General features: G+C 44.8%; 1 protein-coding gene across 2 annotated transcripts in view; it reads left to right on the forward strand.

Annotated features, from left to right (window-relative positions):
• The first annotated feature begins 3801 nt into the window (after positions 1–3801).
• LOC110501052 (cGMP-inhibited 3',5'-cyclic phosphodiesterase 3A) overlaps positions 3802–21459 on the forward strand; it is a 72960-nt gene continuing 55302 nt past the window's right edge. The window contains exon 1 of one of the 2 annotated variants that reach the window (XM_036957576.2): positions 3802–5215. In XM_036957576.2, coding sequence (XP_036813471.2) covers positions 4295–5215 — 921 coding nt within the window. In that variant the 5' untranslated portion in view covers positions 3802–4294. The remainder of the gene's footprint in view (positions 5216–21459) is intronic. The other variant, XM_036957577.2, reaches the window with a different exon arrangement.

Raw genomic sequence — 21459 nt, forward strand, 5'->3', positions numbered from 1 at the left:
CCAAGAAGGAGAGTGACGGAGTGCTGCATCACATAACCTGGCCTCAACCCGTTTGGGATGAGTTGGACAGAGTGAAGGAAAAGCAGCAGTCAGTCTTGTCCCATCGCTGCAACTCCCTTACGAATTTGCGAGAGGCCAAGGTCGAGAGCCATGCGTCCTCCGAAACACGATCCCGTCAAGCCGCACTGCTTTTTGACATACTGCTCGCTTAACCCGGAAGTCAGCCGCACCAATATGTCAGAGGAAACACCATACAGCTGTTTACAGGTTACATGGTCCAGCAGAGGCAGACAGGGCCGTCCTGCTAAGGTTATAGAGACTGGTCCTACAATGCAATACATTGACTTTGTGTAGTAATAACATTGTAATAATGTAATGTGGTGTTACCATCTAGGCGACTCTTTGGGTCGGTTTGAAATGGATTTGGTCCTACTGTGAAATGGAATTGGTCCTATTTGTGTTGATTGCTAACTATTGTGTCTCGTTAACAGGAATGCTGCACCCTTTAAAAAGGGCTCTGCCCTCTGCACCACTGAGCAAAGCACGGCTAGACACAGAGGAGAGGTACTGCGCTCCAACCAGCCATCTTTATTATAACGTTGTAATACCTATGTGTTTACAGTGTAGGTATACATAACAAGACTGTCTATGAACCATAAACAGATTACACTGGACTCGCTAAATATACAGTAGCCCTTATCCAGCTATCCAGTTAGCTAAACACTCATTCAAATAACTGGGAAGCAGGGTGCCGTTTTGGAAGTTTGCTTGAATCACGGTGTGAAACTGCAACAAACACAAAAGTACATGTTTTCAGTTACAGTAGTATAGAGCATAGACTGTCTTCCACAATAACTGAACTAAATGTATGAAATAAGGAATAAGAGTACTCAATCTAGAGCCAAATATAAAATAGAGTTACTAGAATACAACTGTATGCTTGATATTACTCAACTAGGTATCCCTAGGGAGAAATGGCATTGAAGCTAATGCAAAGTAGCTGACTCAATTATTCATATTTTACAGAAACATGAAAATGATATGTGATTAACATTTATCTTGGGTTAATAAACAAATGTACTTTCAGACATTGCGTCATACAAAGCTTATGAAGGATGTTGAAGGATTGAGACTACTCTGTCACACCTGCACATCTTACACATTGCTTCACTTCTGAAACTGCTTCCTGTCACATGACACAAACAGGTCAATTCTAGACTGCTGAACTTAAACTGCCACTAGGGTGTGGTAAACAACTAACAGGTCCAGAACACCGATGATTTCAGCCTTTGTGGTAGGGCTCCGGTGTAACACTCCTAAAACTAGGCGACCAAAACACTCACAAAATGTACAGAGGTCTGTCTGTGTGTGCACACCTCCTTGTATGTTCTGATCTGGAGTCAGTCACATGTTTATTTTAGCTTGGGTTTATTAGCGGTGGTCTCTGTTTGACACATCACACTCTCTTCATCTTGGACTGCTCGGAGCTGTTTGCTTTGAGAAAGGGTCCTTGCCATGTGAGATCCATCAGCTTAGGCCTATTCCGTTCTTTTGTCCAATAAACATGTTACGGTTAAGTTGGAGAGCAGGGCTTTGCCGTTCGTATTTTAGTGTTTTTGTATAACACCTGAGTGCCAATGTACAATGTTGCCTCTGAACCTAAGCAGGGTTGGTCCTGCTCGGGCCCTGGATGGGAGACCATATGCTGCTGGAAGTGGTGTTGGAGGACCAGTAAGAGGCACTCTTTCCTCTGGTCTAGAAAGATATTCCAATGCCCCAGTGCAAGAATTGGGAACATTGCCCTATGTAGGGTGCCGTCTTTCGAAAGGGGATGTTAAACTGGTGACCTGACTCTCAGTGGTCACTAAAGATAAAATCAAACTTTATTTGTCACATGCGCCGAATACAAGTGTAGACCTTACTGTGAAATGCTTACTTACTACAAGCCCTTAACCAACAGTGCAGTTCAAGATGAGTTAAGAAAATATTTACCAAATAAACGGAAGTAAAAGATACTAAAAGTAACACAATAAAATAACAATAACAAGGCTATATACAGGGGGCACCGGTACCGAATCAGTGTGCGGAGGTACAGGTTAGTTGAGGTAATTTGTACATGTAGGTAGGGGTGAAGTGACTATGCAAAGATAATAAACAGTGAGAAGCAGCAGCGTACAAAACAAATGGAGGGGAAGGGGTGGGTGTCGATGTAAATAGTCCGGTGGCCATTTGATTGATTGTTCAGCAGTCTTATGGCTTGGGGGTAGAAGCTATTAAGGAGCCTTTTGGTACTAGACTTGGCGCTCCAGTACCCCTTGCCGTGTGGTAGCAGAGAAAACAGTCTATGACTTGGGTCACTGGAGTCTCTGACAATTTTATGGGCTTTCCTCTGACACCGCCTATTTATATACGTCCTGGATGGCAGGAAGCTTGGCACCAGTGATGCACTGGGCCGTACGCTCTACCCTCTGTAGTGCCTTACGGTCAGATGCCGAGCAGTTGCCATACCAGGCGGTGATGCAACCGGTCAGAATGCTCTCGTTGGTGCAGCTGTAGAACTTTTTTAGGATCTGGGGACTCATGCCAAATCGTCTCCTGAGGGGGAATAGGTTTTGTCGTGCCCTCTTCTCGACTGTCTTGGTGTATTTGGACCAGATGACCTGGCACTTAGGGGGTGTTAACCCTGGTGCCCTGGATAAATTCCCAATCTGGCCCTCATACCATCATGGCCACCTAATCATCCCCAGCTTCCAATCGGCTCATTCATCGCTCTTCCTCTCCCCTGTAACTATTCCCCAGGTTGTTGCTATAAATGAGAATGTATTCTCAGTCAATTTACCTGTTAAAATAAGGGTTAAATAAAAAAAGTAAATGTAAGGTCAAGCATTAACAAGGTACAATGTGACAACACAGAGCTGGTAGGGAGGGAGGTTGGATGTGTGACTGCTACCTGTGACATACTGTAAACACAATCTGAAACACCTTCCTCTCTGACTACACTGTTTACCAAAGTTGTTCTATTCTACCAAAATAGGCGAGGAGTTTATATACAAAATCGAACTTGGGTCCCAAATTCCACATATTCCCTATGTAAAGCACTACTTTTCACTATATAGGGAATAGGGTGCCATTCTTCCCACATCACAAACCGTCAGATCCAGTCTTACATCATGTGAATTGTCCTTCAGTTGCACCTGCCTGGACTCCTCTTTGATGACAATATATTTATTTGGCTTATATCCTAAAATCAATTACTTTGATAAGATCATAAAAAGTGAAAGATAGCCTAATGGTTACCCTCTGAAGTTAATTGCTTTCATAAAATACGCTATGAGAGAAGAGGTGTAAGATGAGCTCATATTTTCAGGAAATGGATTGGATGACGTGGCCCATGATGCAAGTGAGTTTAATACGCATTATTCAACCTTCCATAGAAAAAACGTGAGATCTTCTGCCAGCGGCACTGGGAATCTCACGAGCCATTTTCGACTATCATGACATCATGGTATTTATTTCCAGCATAGCCTACAGAAAATGTTATAATTTATGTTTGTGGAAATAGGCCTAACTCTATTGCATTCATTATCATAATTATAATAAATTCCATCACCATCATCATTGATTTGTTTTGTGACGCCTCTCGAGCCACCGGACCAAGCCGGGGCTCTATTTCATCTCCTTTAAAAAATAAAAAATAAACGTCAGGAAATCTCTATGTAAACATGGTTTACGTCCGGGCAGCAGTATGCCACGCTTCGGCAAATTCCACTGTTGTTTCTTCAAGGGGAGAGGAGTAGCCTAGCCTATGATGAGCAGTAGAACCGTGAGGGATAAATAATAATACGGAGAGAGAGGAACAGACGGAGCTGCACAAAGGAGAGAGGAGAGTGTTGTGCGGGAGGGCGAGATAGAGGGAGATGCAGGCAGTGGCCTAGATGTGCGAATCGCCAAGAGTTGCTCTTTCTGGTTCACTAGATGGAGGCTGTTCTCGCGCAGGGAGGACTATAGAAAATATGGGGAGGTTTTACGTGGTTTGTTGAAGGCTACACAGTGAAACGTAACTTTTTCCAGCACGTGTTTTCGTTCATTCGTGTTCTGTATTTTTATGTGGCCTACTTTATGTGTGTTTTGGGGAGAAATGGGTCAATAATTTCGAGGCGCGCAAGCAGTAGCGCACAGTCCCACACATTGCCGCGCGTTATGACTCTCTCTGTCAAACATGGTGTATGAAAATGCGCTGAACCTTTCACATTTACACACTGTGAATATATAGTTCACGCCGCTTCCTTGTGTGATGACGATGGAAGTGGAAGTTGACAGCGGCAGAGGTATATCAAGGAGCGCTCATGATAAATGCCCGCGGGCGGTGGAGCGCAACGGCTATGTGAAAACATGTGTCACCCCTCTGTATCAGGACGCGGGCTGCCAGTCGTGGCTGAGACTCGCAGATATATGGAGTTCCCTAAGACTTTCGTCCGCGGTGTGTGTGGGCTCTGTCTCGGTTATTCTTGCTTTGCTGGTCAGATTGGTGGACTGGGACGTGGAGCAGCAGAGTTGCAGCAGCAACAGCAAGAATAACGGCGAGTCTGGTTCTCTAGTTCATTTCGTGGCGACCTGTGTGGTGGAACTGTTGTTGAACGTTTGGTACCTCGTGTCCCCCGTCTTCACTCTCGTATGTGCCTTCTTTTGGGTTGGCTTGTACCTGATCCGCTGCGGGGTGCTGATCCGGACCGCGGTGTTCCTGTTGGCAGTGTGTCACTTTGGCGAAGCAGCCGCGCAGTCTCTCCTGCACGGAGCGGAGGACCAGTTGTTGTCTTTCACCGCCACGGTGGTGGTTCTATCCTGTCTAGCCGTCGGGGCGCTGATGGTGGTCAGACTCGGACAGGGTGTTTCTGTCATCGTCTTCATCAGTATCATCAGAACTGTGTCTCTCATCTCCCTCAACAAGATCCGGGCCAGCTGGAGACCCTACCTGGCGTACCTGGTAGGAGTGCTGGGGGTCCTGCTAGCGAGGTATGCTGACCGGTTCCTGACGGGCTCAGTGCCACTCGGGGCGGGTTGTAGCTACGTGACAGCGGGGAAGGAAGAGAATATCATTCCCGTGTTTAAAAGGCGACGAAGGTCCAGTTCAGTGGTCTCTTCAGACATGGCGCACAGTCACAGCAACAGCAAGTCCCACCGAAGGACCTCGCTCCCATGCATTCCACGGGAACAGGTAAAAGCTTAGCTATAATTTGAATGTTTGGCTTTTTTTCGTTTGGGTTAGAGCAAGGGAATGACGCAAAAATGTGCCCACAATTTATGCATTGTGCCCGAATGTATTACTATTAGGATTGTGACTAGTATTGTTATTATTATTATTAGGCATATTATTATTACATTAGAGGGTCCTTTGACTTACTTTGCGGGATGCCTCAAAGCTTAGCTTCTTCTCGGACAAATATTCCTATAGGCTGCTCTGAATATAGAACACGTGTGTTTACTTGTGCCGATTCTACCATGAGCACTTTATCTACGCTATTAAAGGGAAATACTCTCTGCATGCACGTTCCCGACCCTGGCTGACTTTTTTCTGTTCTATTTTAAAGTAGGCCACTGTTTAAATGGCAAGTATGTGTTTGTGCTTTTGATAAACCAACTGTGTGCCACTGTCCAAGTGGTCCGTATAGTGTATACGCTGTGTGTCCAGTCCATCCATCTAGTGAAGGATTGCTTTGCCCTTCAGGTAGTAAGTCATACCAGGGTGGGTCACCTGAGACAGAGTCAGGGCTGATAACCAGCCCTCAAACCCGGCCTTTTGTTTGACCTGGCCGGGTGGCTCTGGCTCGGCGGAATGGCTTTCACGTCAGCTCACACCAATTGTAAAAGGTTATCAGTAGTTAGAGACTGATATCAAACACATTTCCGCATGGTTTACTGTAATTCATGCAGTTTTTTTTATACGGTAAGTTACCAGGAAATGCGTTCTACAGACCGGCTTGAATGTGGTTTATGTGAACAAGGAATGAATCTTAAATGTGAAGGTACACATTCTAGAGTATATTTTTTATTGTATTCAAGTGCATTTACTGACCTTACCTGTTTTATTCCACCTCGTGCTTTGTTTATTTTATGTCTAAGGACACTGTGTATCCTGAGGAGGGTTTCCTGTCTGTAAGAACAGATTTTGTGCAATGCTGGACTTTTTTTTATACTGCCTGAAATCTTCTCTCGTCATTGAATTGCAATCCAAAGTTAGTACAGCTGCTACATTTTAAATGCAGATGTACACGTTTTGTGCATGGGGCTCCCCAAGTATACAGCCTGTATGAGCTGTACAACAGAGAAGACATGCTGTACGGCTGGCAACGTTTTTTTTTTATCCTCCTCAGCATGTATGATGTGAATGAACACATCCATATGAAGCTGAGGTACTCTAGTATGTCAACCAGACCCGTGGGTAGTGTTCATAATGCATCATCTCAACTGTGATTTCTACAACAAAGTGAATCGACGACGACCGGTCTCATAAATGTTAGATTTGTTGTCCCTTGATCTTCACGCGTAAACGTTCACAGCAGCTCTACCTCCTCCACACCTTCTCAGCAGCCACCAACCAATGTGTTGCCTCACATTGACGTTACGCCCTCTGGTGATAGTTTAGAATAAAACCAAAATAAAAAAAAAGGTATCCAAGTTGAGATAATATCCAAGCAGACGTTTTGTGTTGGCAGACGGCATGTCCCACTATTATGTGCCAGATACCGGTCTGTCTCCGAAAGGTTTCACATTTATTCGTCCCAGAGGGAAATTGGTTTTGCAGCAAAGGAGCGTAAAAAACAACAACATTGAACATATAAAATCCACATGGATATCCACAGGGATATTGTACTTTGTACTCAGGATAAGCACGCTGTCAAAAGTCTTAAAAATAATGACTTCTTTTTAAGTAAGAGGCCCCAGCTGGCCCATAGTGTCATACGGGTGTTTATTGCAACGTGTTTAGGCCATGTGTTTTGGTGTTGACTGTGACTTTGGGCACATCCCTTCTGAACTGTACACAGTGTGTTAGCGATGGGGTCGTCTGATCGAAATCGTGTTCAATGATGCTGACCAACCTCACTAACAACACACCATGACACGAGGCCTGACAAATTGGCCCCCCTCTCTCAGAGGACTTGGTTTTCGGGAGCTTTGATACTCAAGAGGCCTTGCGATTGGTCAGGGTGAGTGCTGTGCGGAGCGAGAGGCCCAGGCAGCGTGTCCTGTCCTCCACGGGCGTCTCCTTGAAGTGAGTTGCGTAAGCCTCTTGAGAGAGAAGGCTAGCTACACCAGGAGAGGCTCACTGGCTGGATCAAAACAAGTCTGTCTGAAAAACAGGGCCTGGTCGCCGGTCACCAGGGTCACTGTATGTGCTGGACAGTATAGGAAATTATCATATGTCACCGATGATGGTAGGACATTATTCTGTATTCTCTGTAGTGAGTGGTTTTTTAATGCAATGGAAATTGATTCAGGGTATCATTTTAGAAGCAGCCTTATGTTTTTCCCAAGGGTTAAAAACAACCTAATCTTGTGTGTGTGTGTGTGTGTGTGTGTGCGTGTGTGTGTGTGTGTGCGTGTGTGTGTGCAGCTCTCCTCTGGGTGCAGTTCTCGCTCAACTCAGAGAAGCATAGATTTTCATAAACCTGTCCTCCTGCAGTATTTATGAGCCAGCCTCCTCTGACTGCCTGCCAGAATGTGTTCTTGCTTTACATTGCAGCATCAAACAGATCCAATAAGTCCTCCACTGCTACTTCAAACTCTCCTGCCGCCATTGTTTTTCTCAATGTTGCCATAATGTCACGCTTACGGTGCGTTTATAGATGTGTACGGTAGGCTTTATGAACAGTCAGCTCTTAGTAAATCATTACCATCTGTATAATATAGCGTGTATAGTTTGAGGAAGACATTGTAATGTCAGATGAAACCGTTTCAGATAGGTGACTGCTTCATAAATAGCTTTTTAATGAATTCTGGGGGATTTCTTAGAACGCTAAAGCACTTCTAATGACATATCACGATATAAATCTCCTTTTAGACTGAGTGCATGCAGAGGCAGTGTGAGTAGCTGTGTGGTAGCGCTGCAGTGGACTAGCTAGCTGCAAAAGTTGTTTGTGTTTTAGCAGAGGCTTCTAGAGGGATATGATTCGAGGAAATAGCCTTTTCTAGTAAGTTCCGGGCGGATTCAATCCAAACTTTGGCTCAGTAATAGAGACGTTGTAAGTAGGACTTTTAAAAATTCCATTTTATGAGATTAGTTTCTGCCTTGGTTCTCATTTTCATTTTACCCATCCACACACACAGAGGACTGTATATTATACAATGCCACACATTATAACAATGCTTCTGCCAAAATAGCTGAATACTTGAAAAAGAGTTGGGGCTCCAACAGTCCAAACAGTTCTGGATTTTGTTCAATTTTCTAACTGTATATTACCTAATCATCAAACGTCTAAATATTTCTATGAGCGAGAGAGAGAGAGAGAGAGAGAGAGAGAGAGAGAGAATGACAGAGAGAGAGAGAGAATGACAGAGAGAGAGAGAGAATGACAGAGAGAGAGAGAATAACAGAGAGAGAGGAAAGAGAGAGAGAGGGTGTGATTCGGTTAAATTTGAAGGAGAAAAGGGTGCAGCTAGAATCTATTTGAGGGAAACACTATTCTCTCAATGACGCACATTCATTCCCACAGAGACCCGCCACATTATGCTCTGTGCCATAGATTCCTGAATTTCTGTGCCACTGATACAAGGTTAGTAGGCTGGACTATTCTATCTGCCCTCATAGGTTTAGACTATAGTCCCCAAAAGGGCCTGGATCGTGTACAGATGTAGGATCTTATTTTGATCCCCCTGTTGCAGGAGAACGTTCCTGCAATGCAGGAAATGTAAAGCTTGTAATGTATTTGAGGTTTAAAAAGGCTTCTGGAATTTGTAAATCTCAATTTGAAATTCAACTTGATTTTCCCTTAAGAAAAATTGATCAACCCCTACAAAAATGTACATTAATTATAATCCACATAATTATTCACATTTCCTGTTGCTGCAGGATTATTTTCATGCTGTAGCAAACTGGCTCAAATTAAGATCCTACATCTGTACAAAAACAGATCAACTTAGAACCGGTTTGTACTTAACGTAGTGGCTTCTTGTGTGTGTGTCACAGCTAGGCCGCTCACTCACCAACAAAATAAGCTTGGCCGTGCCGAGCTTGTGTGTGTTGAGCATATTCCTCTACATGTTGTCATAGTGTACATTCACCTGTTTTCATCTTGTCGGAAGCAGAGAGGGTGTCTTTTCTACCTGATGACTAGACATGCTGAATGTTGACTTTATTAGTCTGCCTAGCCTTCTCTGTTTAATTGAGCTTGTCTGTGTGTGAATGGACAGAGGGATCTTTTACGTACACACACACACACACACACACACACACACACACACACACACACACACACACACACAAGCTCAGCACGGCCAACCTTATTTTGGTTGTGAGTGAGAGGGGCCTAGCTGCGACTGTGAGAGGGCGTCCGAGGAATGTGTAGCTTCAGCTGTTTGATGGGCCCGCCGGCTGCCAAACCTCATTCATTTAAAAAACCCAGCGCTGCACAGCGACCCGAGTCTCAGAGAACAGCACCACTGGTACACGGTCCTGGAGAGGAAGCGAGACGGAGAGGTTGAGGTAGGGAGGTATAGAGAGATGCAGGGGAAGAAGAGAGTGGGAGGGAGAAGCAACGAGAGAGAGGGGGAGATGCAGAGAGGGAGCGACAAAGGAAGATCTAGATTGATAGACAGAGGCAGGGGTAAAGGATAGGAGAGGTAAAGAAAGATAGACAGCGAGCAAGAGAAGAGCGAGCCGTGCCCTTTTGTCACCAGGTGTGCAGCTGTAGCTCTTATGAAGAAAAAAAAAGAATGAATGGACCCCCTCATTCAGGCCAGAGGTAGGTGGAGAAGGAGGGAGGAATGGAGGGCAGAGAGCAAGTGGGGAAGAGAAGGATGGGTGATGGAGAGTGGTGAAAGACGTGAGTGAGATGGAGAGAAAGGGAGGAGGGAGAACAGTTTCCTGCCAAGTCTACCAAAGATGTCAGTCGTAACAGGACAACAGCCTAGCTGCCCTGTGAAACCTCACCACTGTTCCTATAAACACACCACAGCGTCGCTCTGCTCACTAAAACACTAACAGACACCACACTCAAATACTAACACACACTCTCTCCGAACACTTAAACATTTCTACAGTTTCTGCCACGGCTGCCAAGGCAGTGTCTCCCATACAGACAATGCTTCTTTTCCATGTACTTGTTTTTTTCTATCCAGTACCTGAAGGTACATTAGGATTTGGGTTGTTTTCGCTTTCCATTCACTAGTGAAACATAGCAGATGCCTGTATAGTCTCTTGTGTCGGGAGTTAGAGACCAGAGTCATCCCAAAGAGAAATTCTGCCTCCGGTTGTCACAGTCTGACTTATCCTCCTCATTAGGAGTTCATTATCAGACTCACGTCAACATCACTCACATGTGAAACAGGAGGGATGGGATGTGTCTGTATGCTTGCCTGGGCAGCCGAGCGTATGCTCCATGTTTGCATGATTGTGATGGCGCGTTTATGTGTGTGTGCACATATGTTTGCGTCAGTACCATACTGGTTTGCCCACATACCGGTATGTGCAAAATGTGAATGCAGAATTGTGTACCCACATGTGGATATGTGTGTGCTTGTGCATCTGTGTGAGTGTTTGAGAATTTGTGTGTATGAGTGTACCAGCGAGAGAGAGAGAGAGAACGCTCGAGCCCCAGCTCTAGCTGACTAGCTGTAGGGCTGCTAAGCCCACTGCTGAGAGGCAGCTTGTTTATTTAACCTGGACTGGCCGCTGTCCTGATCCCATCTCCCCCGCTTCTTGCTCCCTACCCCCTCCTCCTCTCTCCCCAACTTCCTACTCCCCTCACCCTGCTCCCGGCTAGCCTCTCCTCTCTCCCCTCTCCCCTCAATGTGCTCCCCTCTCCCCATATACAGAGTTGCTACCCTGCTGGCCAGCCATATGAGCCCCTGGCCCCAGACAAGGAGCGTACTGTTACCCACTCAATGGTGTGTTTTAGTTTGAAAATATGCCCGGCAGATGGGGAGGGGGGGGAAGAAAGCCAGCCTTTAACAGAAACCAGGTCTGTACATCTGTTTGTCTGTCTGAAAATGAGTGAGAGCCAGGGAGAGCGAGGGAGAGGCTAGAAAAAAAAAAGTTGAAGGATTTTGGTGCAGGGTTTGTTTTCTCTGAGTCTATTTTAATTAGAGAGAGAAGTGGGCTAACTGCTGCCGTGTAACACCGCACAGCACAATGCCATGTTCAGGAGGAGAGGCATGGAGGAGTCTCAGTCAGCGTACGAGGAGGTGGACTGATGCGTGGTCAGATTTTTTGTTGTTGAAAGGAGGCGTTTATTAAAATAATTATGCAATGGGTGTTTTTCTCAGTTCATTGGAGGGAACAGACAGCTAATGTGATCAATTGTGTGAATTCCGATGAATCATAAGTGTAATGATAAAATATGATAGATTTCTCTAAATGTCTATAATAGCGTCCTGCTATAATGGCTCAAGCCCCTATATCAGCAGCATTGGAGAACTGTCCTTGAGAAGCCTTCCAGATGACTCGAGTCCTCATAAACCATGGAGGAGTCCTCATAAACCGTGGAGGAGTCCTCATAAACCGTGGAGGAGTCCTCATAAACCATGGAGGAGTCCTCATAAACCGTGGATGAGTCCTCATAAACAATGGAGGAGTCCTCATAAACAATGGAGGAGTCCTCATAAACAATGGAGGAGTCCTCATAAACAATGGAGGAGTCCTCATAAACAATGGAGGAGTCCTCATAAACAATGGAGGAGTCCTCATAAACCATGGAGGAGTCCTCATTAACCATGGAGGAGTCCTCATTAACCATAGAGGAGTCCTCATAAACCTTGGAGGAGTCCTCATAAACCATGGAGGAGTCCTCATAAACCATAGCTCCTGTCCATCGACCACGTTACTATGGCCCAGTTGAACATGCAGCGTTATTGGGTTCGGTGTGTGTGTTTGAGCGATGAGTGTTTTTTAAATGTTCCTACTGTATAACCAGGTCTTTATTGTAAAACATAATTAGTTCTCATTGGCTTACCTGGCCAAATAAAGGTTTGAAAAATTGACTTTGCAGATTGTTGATGCTTCAGAATAAAATCTCATACATTTCTGAATTGAGCTTTCTGTGGACCAAGAGGGTTCCAGGCTAGCCCTCTGAGTTGCCCAGTGCTTCTGCTCTGTCATCAGTCTGCTGGGCTGCAGTGTTTGCCCTGCCTGACCCCTGCCTCCTCCAAGGCTCCACAGTGCCTGGTGCTGTAGTTGTCTATCAGGTAATTGCCAGCGTAATTGCATCACATGCAGCTGGTAGTGTTTTTCCACTTCCATTACTCTCCTTGCTTGTGTAATGCTGCTTTTACGCAAAACACAATGGAGATGTGCGCAATGCAGTGAATTGCACGAAGCTGTCTGTTCCTGGAGCCAAAGAGAACCTGCTGCTGGGTTACACTAGGTTTGGATCGGATCTTTATCCTGAGAAATGGTTCTGGGATTAGATAGGGACAGTAGGCTACTTGCCTGTTTCTGCTTAAGCCAAGAAGTTGTTGTCTTGTTTTGGCAAGGCAACAATGTACTAGTATTGGATGCAGATGTCTTGGAACTATTAATGAGTCATACGTTAGCTTACGTAGCTTAGCATATGGATGAAGGGATATTGCTCAGACGCATCATCTTAAAAACAGTGAATAGTATATAGGTAAACTTTGTGATGGTATTCTTAACAGAAGCAGTTTTGACCCCGGATATCTTTAAGGTTATGGGTTCTAACTATTTCTGTGGACGCGAAAGTATATACAGTGTGTTCTGAAAATATTCAGACCCCCTTGACCTTTTAAACATTTTGTTACGTTACAGCCTTATTCTAAAATTGATTCAAATGTATTTTTCCCTCATCAATCTATACACAATACCCCATAATGACAAAGCAACAATTGGTTTGTAGAAAGGTTTGCAAATGTATTAAAAATACAATACTGAAATCACATTTACATAAGTATTCAGACCCTTTACTTAGTACTATGTTGAAGCACCTTTGGCAGCGATTACAGCCTCGAGTCTTCTTGGGTATGACGCTTGGCACCTGTATTTGGGGAGTTTCTCCCATTCTTCTCTACAGATCCTCTCAAGCTTTGTCAGGTTGGATAGCTGCACAGCTATTTTCAGGTCTCTCCAGAGATGTTCAACTGGGTTCATGTCTGGGCTCTGGCTGGCGCACTCAAGGACATTCAGAGACTTGTCCCAAAGCCACTTCTGCGTTGTCTTGGCTGTGTGCTTAGGATCGTTGTCCTGTTGGAAGGTGAACCTTCATCCCAGTCTGAGGTCCTGCTCTGCTCTGGAGCAGGTTTTCATCAAGGATTTCTCTATACTTTACTCTGTTCATCTTTCCCTCAATCTTGACTAGTCTCCCACTCCCTGCTTCTGAAAAACATCCCCACAGAATGATGCTGCCACCACCACCATGCTTCACCGTACGGATGGTGCCAGATGTCCTCCAGACGTGAGTTCAATCTTGGTTTCATCAGACCAGATAATCTTGTTTCTCATGTCCAAGTGGGCTGTCATGTGCCTTTTACTGAGGAGTGGCTTCCGTCTGGCCACTCTACCATAAAGGCCTGATTAGTGGAGTGCTCCACAGATGGTTGTCCTTCTGGAAGGTTCTCTTATCGCCACAGAGGAACTCTAGAGCTCTGTCAGAGTGACCATCTGGTTCTTGGTCACCTCCCTGACAAAGGCCCTTCTCCCCTGATTGCTCAGTTTGGACAGGCGGCCAGCTCTAGGAAGAGTCTTGGTGGTTCCAAACTTCTTCCATTTAAGAATGATGGACGCCACTGTGTTCTTGGGGACCTTCAATGCTGCAGAAAATTTTTGGTACCCTTTCCCAGATCTGTGCCTCGACACAATTCTGTCTCGGAGCTCTACGGACATTTCCTTCTACCTTGTACCACCGGTGGACTACAATCAAGTTTTAGAAACATTTCAAGGATGACAATTAATTTGTAAAAATGAAATCCATTTAAAAATAAAATTGTAACATAACAAAATATGGAATAAGGGAAGGGGCCTGAATACTTTCCGAATGCGCTGTACATGTACAGTGCCTTCAGAAAGTATTCCTACCCTTTGACTTAGTCCACATTTTGTTGTGTTACAGCCTGAATTCAAAATTGATTAAATATTTTTTTTCTCAACCATCTACACTCAATACCCCATAATGACAAAGTGAAACATCTTTTTTGAAATTTTAGCAAATGTATTGAAAATGAAATACAGAAATGTTGAATTCACATAATTATTCACACCCCTCAGTCAATACATGTTAGAATCACCTTTGGCAGTGATTACAGCTGTGCGTCTTTCTGGGCAAGTCTCTAAGAGCTTTGCACACCTGGATTGTATAATATTTGCACATTATTATTTTTAAAATTCTTCAAGCTCTATCAGGTTGGTTGTTGATCATTGCTAGACAGCCATTTTGAAGTCTTTCCATAGATTTTCAAGCCAATTTAAGTCAAAACTGTAACTAGGCCACTATTTTTATTCTATACAGGCTTCTTTCTTTTCACTCTATTTAGGTTAGTATTGTGGCATACTTCCCATGTTGTTGACCCATTCCCCATATCACAGCCATTAAACTCTGTAACTGTTTAAAAGTCACCATTGGCCTCATGGTGAAATCACTGAGCGGTTTCCTTCCTCTCTGGCAACTGAGTTGGGAAGGATGCCTGTATTTATTTATTGATGTAGTGATACACCATCCAAAGTGTAATTAAAAACAGATACTTATATGTGTGGGGTACTGAGATGAGGTAGACATAGTCATATTATTGCACACAGAAGAAGTCCATGCACCTTATTATGTGACTTGTTAAGCACATGTTTACTTCTGAACTTACTTAGGCTTGACATAACAAAGGGGTTGAATACTTATTGACTCAAGACATTTCAGCTTTTCATTTTTTATGAATTTGTAAAAATGTCTAAAAGCATAATTCAATTTTTACATTATGGGGTATGCCAGTAACACAATCTCAATGTAATCTATTTTAAATTCAGTCTGTAACACAACAAAATGTGGAATAAGTTAAGGATGTGAATACTTTCTGAAGGCCCTCTATGTGTTTTATGCAAGGCCTGAAATGCACAGAGTGAAGTAGAGAAAGCACTAAGAAAGTGGCTGTTCACTCTGCCCTATCCTTCAACCAGCCTGCCAGACCTGCTCTGTTCTGTGTTGTTGGAGAAGTAGTTATTCCCTGGTATTTGGGTGGTAATTTTGCGTACACAAGTCAAGGCATTCTGAGCACAGACGTATGCAGGGACTGAATACAGTGACTGAAGGCGCTTGAAGATGACCTCATCAGGCTGGTGAACATTTGGCCTTTTTTTATTTGTTTGTTTTTATTTGCCGACACACTGCATTTTTCAGCCAGATTTTCAGGCCAGATGAATGCTCTGTAATAACAATTGTGTGTGAGTGAGAGAGATGGCTGACTGGTGGCTCGTTACCTCACAGCTGCTGGGCTGATGACGCTGTGCAGAATTAGGAGAGAGAGAGAGAGAGAGAGAGAGAGAGAGAGAGAGAGAGAGAGAGAGAGAGAGAGAGAGAGAGAGAGAGAGAGAGAGAGAGAGAGAGAGAGAGAGAGAGAGAGAGAGAGAGAGAGAGAGAGAGAGAGAGAGAGAGAGAGAGAGAGAGAGAGAGAGAGAGAGAGAGAGAGAGAGAGAGAGAGAGAGAGAGAGAGAGAGAGAGAGAGAGAGAGAGAGAGAGAGAGAGAGAGAGAGAGAGAGAGAGAGAGAGAGAGAGAGAGAGAGAGAGAGAGAGAGAGAGAGAGAAAGAATACCTGTTGTCTGAGCAGCAAGATGTCTCTGGCAGTGACGCATGATGACGTGTTAACTCTAGTGGCACAGGGAGATTGGGACTGATATGAAATTAAGAGCCAACCATCTCTCTCCCTTGCCTTCAACCAGAGTAGGAAAGGCCCTGTACCAACCCACATAAACTGCACTGGTCATTACATAAGACTCACCCTGCATGCTTAGCGGTAGATTTGTGTCTCTCTCTCACTCTCTTTCTCTCTCTAACTCTCTCTCTGTCTATCTTTCAGAAGAGTGGCGTCCTCTGAAAGATGGAGTTAGAGAGGGAGTGGCGTCCTCAGCTGCAATCACACGCTGTTATGTAAGGCAGATCTCTACCATAGCTACCTTCTTCATCTGTGCTTTAGCTATGTGCAAAAGCATTCATCCATAAATCCTATCACAAGGTTTATCCTGTAGTCTATTTTATTACCACTACTGCTCTGATCTTATCTGAAAGGATGATTTGATGATATAAATATATGCTGTCAAAACATCTCGTTAGTCAGAACATTAGGCTATTCCAATCACTTAGTAGGTCCCCGGGCCTGGGAGGGCTCATCGTAGGGCATGTACAGGAGAGTTTGCTTTGACCCCCATCGCCCCATCTGCAGGTAGGATGTTCAGCCACAACATTCAATGCCTCTCAAATTGGTTTGGATGAAATTGTTTTCTAATACTTATTGTGTCTGTCTGACTGATGTAAGCTTTGTCCGTTAGATGAGTAAGTTCACTGGTCTGGTCTACTGTTAGACTCCATTGCTCAGTAAAAACGGTGTTGCCAAACTCTCTAAATAATGAAGGAGCCATAAAGAGCATCGTTCTCTCATAAACAAAGAGAAAGCTCTTTTCATCTAAAAGCAGGGACATTTGCTCTTTGCAGCTGTTGGTTTATGTTTCATGTCCAGCTCCGAGGCAGAACACACACACACACACACACACACACACACACCGCTCTCGTCCCTCCATCGTTTTCTGCCCATCTGACATTTCAAACAGACGTGCAGAAGAGCGAACAAGACAGGCGGGCAGCCAACGGGAGGGCTGGCCTGGTCAAATAAACACAGGAGCAGTAATCCCTACCAGACCTGCAAAACACACCCTGTGTGTGTGTTCATGTTCATGGCTCGAGTCATGATCGAACATATGCACCCAGGAGCTTTGTCCTGCCTCCGTGGGTTAAACAGTGGTCCCAGAGGATGTCAGGTTGGATAACCAGCTGTAGGTAACCTCTGCCTTTAACCCTGTATGTCAAGCATAGTGTGTGCATCCCTATGGGAAGCACAACAAGGTGGTTCAAAACGCAGCTCTCTGTGCTGGGCTATCATACTGGAGCAAATCCTAGCTTGACGTGTGCCGAGATGTTTGATCATATTTAGGGAGATCACTTGGGCCCACAGGGTTGGTGTTACGCTGTGGTTGACTCATGGTTGTTATGGTTGTCTGTGGTGTGTGAGTTTACGTTCTGCGAACACTGAACATTGACAAGTGTCAAGACCCAATCACCCAGTCCAACAAGCAACACACTTCGCACTTTCATACCCTTAAAAGGAGACACCTCTCACACTTTCTTTATCCTTAGTTACCTCTCTCTGAACTCCCTCTCTCTTCTCGCCATCTCTCTGTCTCTCTCTCTCCGTCTTTGTCTTCTCGTTTGTCTCTCCATCTTCTCTTCTCCCTTTTGCTGTTTTTGTGGCTGTGGGAAAACATTGTGAGAGGCAAGGAGCGTCATCGTTAGTGCTCATCTGTGGAACAGACCAGGGGACAGACCACGGCTCTGACGTCTGTACGGGCTATTAGGAGGGGAAGACACACAGAACACACACACCATGCGCTTTCCTCTCTCACACACACAGAACACACAAACACACACACAATCGTCAGGATCATGTGGTTAGCTGTGCTGTTTGTTGGCACTGTGGGGCCTGTTACTGTCTGTGTTTATGTCAGTGTGGTCCTCCAGGCATGAAGTCTCTCTCGTCCATTCACCAGCCATTCACTGTTTCCTCCAGCCATCCAGTCACTCCTAATTCCTCTCTCTCTCCTTCTCCCCCCCCTTATTTCTCCCTTCTCTCTTATTCTGTCTCTCCCTCTATCCCCCTCTCCCTCTCTCTCCAGTCTCATTCAGGGCAGAAGCCCTTCTTATATTGGATTATGTTGTTGTGATGGGCGTTGGGGCGTCTAGTGGTGGTATTACTCAGAAGCAAAGGATTAGGGGAGTTCAGTTTTCCTAGAAGAGCTGTTTTTATCAGGGGTTGGAACCGGTTCAGGGAACAGAACCGAAAACCGGAATATAACGTAATTTTTCTAGGAACAGAATCAGAACCGGGAAAGTGATCTACAGCGCTTTCGGAAAGGAATTAAGACCCCTTAACTTTTCCCACAATTTGATACGTTACAGCCTTATTCTAGAATTGATTAAATCGTTTTTTCCCCTCATTAATTGACACATAATACCCCATAATGACAAAGTGAAAATAGGTTTGTAGAAATGTTTGCACATTTATATATATACTTTTAAACAGAAATACCTTATTTACATAAGTATTCAAACCCTTTGCTATGAGACTCAAAATTGAGCTCAGGTGCATCCTGTTTCCATTGATCATCCTTGAGATGTTTCTAAAACTTGATTGGAGTCCACCTGTGGTAAATTCAATTGATTGGACATGATTTGAAAAGACACATACCTGTCTATATACGGTCCCACAGTTGACAGTGCATGTCAGAGCAAAAACCAAGCCATGAGGTCGAAATATTTGTCCGTAGAGCTCCGAGACATGATTGTATCGAGGCACAGATCTGGGAAAGGGTACCAAAAAATGTCTGCAGCATTGAAGGTCCCCAAGAACACAGTGGTTTGGGAACCACCAAGACTCTTCTTAGAGCTGACTGCCCAGCCAAACTGAGCAATCAGGGGAGAAGGGCTTTGGTCAGGGAGGTGACCAAGAACCCGATGATCACTCTGACAGAGCTCCAGAGTTCCTCTGTGGAGATGGGAGAACCTTCCAGAAGGACAACCTTCTTTGCAGCACTCCACTAATCAGGCCTTTATGGTAGAGTGGCCAGATGGAAGCCACTCTTCAGTAAAAGGCACATGACAGACCGCTTGGAGTTTGCCAAAAGGCACCAAATGGACTCGCAGACTATATGAGAAACAAGATTATCTTGTCTGAATACCAAGCGTCACATCTGGAGGAAACCTGAAGCATGGGGGTGGCAGCATCACACTTTGGGGATGTTTTTCAGCTGCAGGAACTGGGACTAGTCAAGATCGAGGAAAAGATGAACAGAGCAAAGTACAGAAAGATCCTTGATGAAAACCTGCTCTAGAGTGCTCAGTACCTCAGACTGGGTCGAAGGTTCACCTTCCAACAGGACAACGACTCTAAACACACAGCCAAGACAACGCAGGAGTCTCTGAATGTCCTTGAGTGGTCCAGCCAGAGCCAGGACTTGAACCCGATCGAACATCTCTGGAGAAATCGGAAAACAACTGTGCAGCGACGCTCCCCATCCAACCTGACAGAGCTTAAGAGGATCTGCAGAGAAGAATAGGACGAACTCCCCAAATGCAGGTGTGTCAAACCCAAAAAGACTCGAGGCTGTAATCGCTGTCAAAGGTACTTCAACAAAGTACTGAGTAAAGGGTCTGAATACTTTATTTATTTATATTACATTTTCTACGTTTTCTAAAAACCTTATTTTTAGCGTGGTTCCGCTTAGATTTTCAGAATATTCCTATTTCAGCTATTCTCGATAAGCTTCAGCTCGTCATGTAATATTTTTCATAGACCTTTTGTTTGTTGAGTAGATATTACTTGTCTTTGTGTGAGCCATCATTTGAATGAAAACAATAGACAACTGGATGTTCATTCATTCATGTATGCAAATGATACCGGAAAAGGAAACCTCTTCCCCACTTGAGCTCATGATGTGGGCACACTTTTACCCAGTTTTATGTGTACTCTATATACAGGTCTGCTCAAATCTTTTCACCAACATGTCTCCTGTGGTTGTGCTGTTCTTGTGCCCCCTGAGGACAACACTCTGACTCTGAAGTCGAAGCCCTGAGTTGTAGCACTCAACAAACAGGCCCCTGGAGGACAAAGACAGGCAACGTCTATGGTCTCAGCACCACAACACAAAACCTCCATTAGCGCCATTAGATCCAACCCTGCATGGGTCACATAGACACACACACACACGCACACGCATGTGCATGCAGACATACACAGTCACAGTCTAGACTCTATAGGGAGATAAATAAGTACAGTGTGTTTTGTCCAGTAGAGTGATGGTGATGATGGAGCTTCCTGGTGTGTTGACATGTGGAGAAAACCTCCTTGGTTTGGCTGAGCACTGGTTGATCCATGGTCACAGCAGGGAGAGCGAGCAGGGGTAGACCCGTAATGGCATCGAGAGAGAGAGAGAGAGAGAGAGAGAGAGACCACTATTACATGGAGAGGTCCAGGACAGCCGTAGTGGTGGTCAGGGAAGTCCGTGTACACTAGAGGTCTTCACGGGTCCACCTGAATCCGTGGGCCGGGTTTGAAATTCTGTAGTTGACCCTCGGAGCTGGATTCGGATCTGATTTGATTGTCACGGGTCTGATTTGTACGGGTAAGGACCCATACAGACCCGATTGCGACTCATGCTGCCGAAATGTGACTTTTATGCATAAGGGTTTGGGCGTCTGATTCTGCAGTGAGACTGTGAAAGCTTGTTGCTCTCCCTCCTCCTTGATGCCTGCATGTTGCGCCACTCACACACACCACACCGTCTCTACCCCGCATTCTGCTAGAACTTCTGGTTCCCTCTCCCTCTGCTTTTGCATTAACAGATTCAGTTAATAAGGCAACAAAAAAATGCTTTTCTGCAGCTTCCCTCACTCGGATAGGACCCGACTGGGTCTTTACGGAGCCGGGTCTGGTTATCCTCTGGTCCGGACCGGGTTTCCATGTTTTTTAAAAGTATTTATTCGGGTAGGGTCCGGGGAGGAAAGTACCGGGTCCATTTCGTAACGGGTCCAACTTTTTGCATCCGAGAAGACCTCTAGTGTACACACAGTTTCCAGGAAGCCTGAACACTTTCCATGAATGGCTTGGGCTTTTTGACCCACTGTCTGAGTGAAAGCATATTAGCAGAGATGATTATATGCCTGTTGTTTCATCCATGTAACAATGATCTAATCATCGAAGCTAGTGTATCATTCTATTCTCCATCTCTCCGACCAGTATGCTGCTATAATGATAAGAATTTGGTGGGTTATTATATTTGTCCTATTTCACGTAGGAATTTGAAATATGTGTTTTTTTTGCATATCCCAACTCTTCCTGAGACACCCTTGGAGAGGGGTCATGGCCAGGGTCAGCCATTATCAACGGTGACCCTGGAGCAATTAGGGTTAAGTGCCTTGCTCAAGGGCACATATATTTTTCACCTTGTCGGCTCAGGGATTCAAACCAGCGACCTTTCGGTTATTG

Source organism: Oncorhynchus mykiss, chromosome 21 (assembly GCF_057628025.1).
Source record: "Oncorhynchus mykiss isolate SJ-2025 chromosome 21, ASM5762802v1, whole genome shotgun sequence".
Taxonomy (NCBI): Eukaryota; Metazoa; Chordata; class Actinopteri; order Salmoniformes; family Salmonidae; genus Oncorhynchus; species Oncorhynchus mykiss.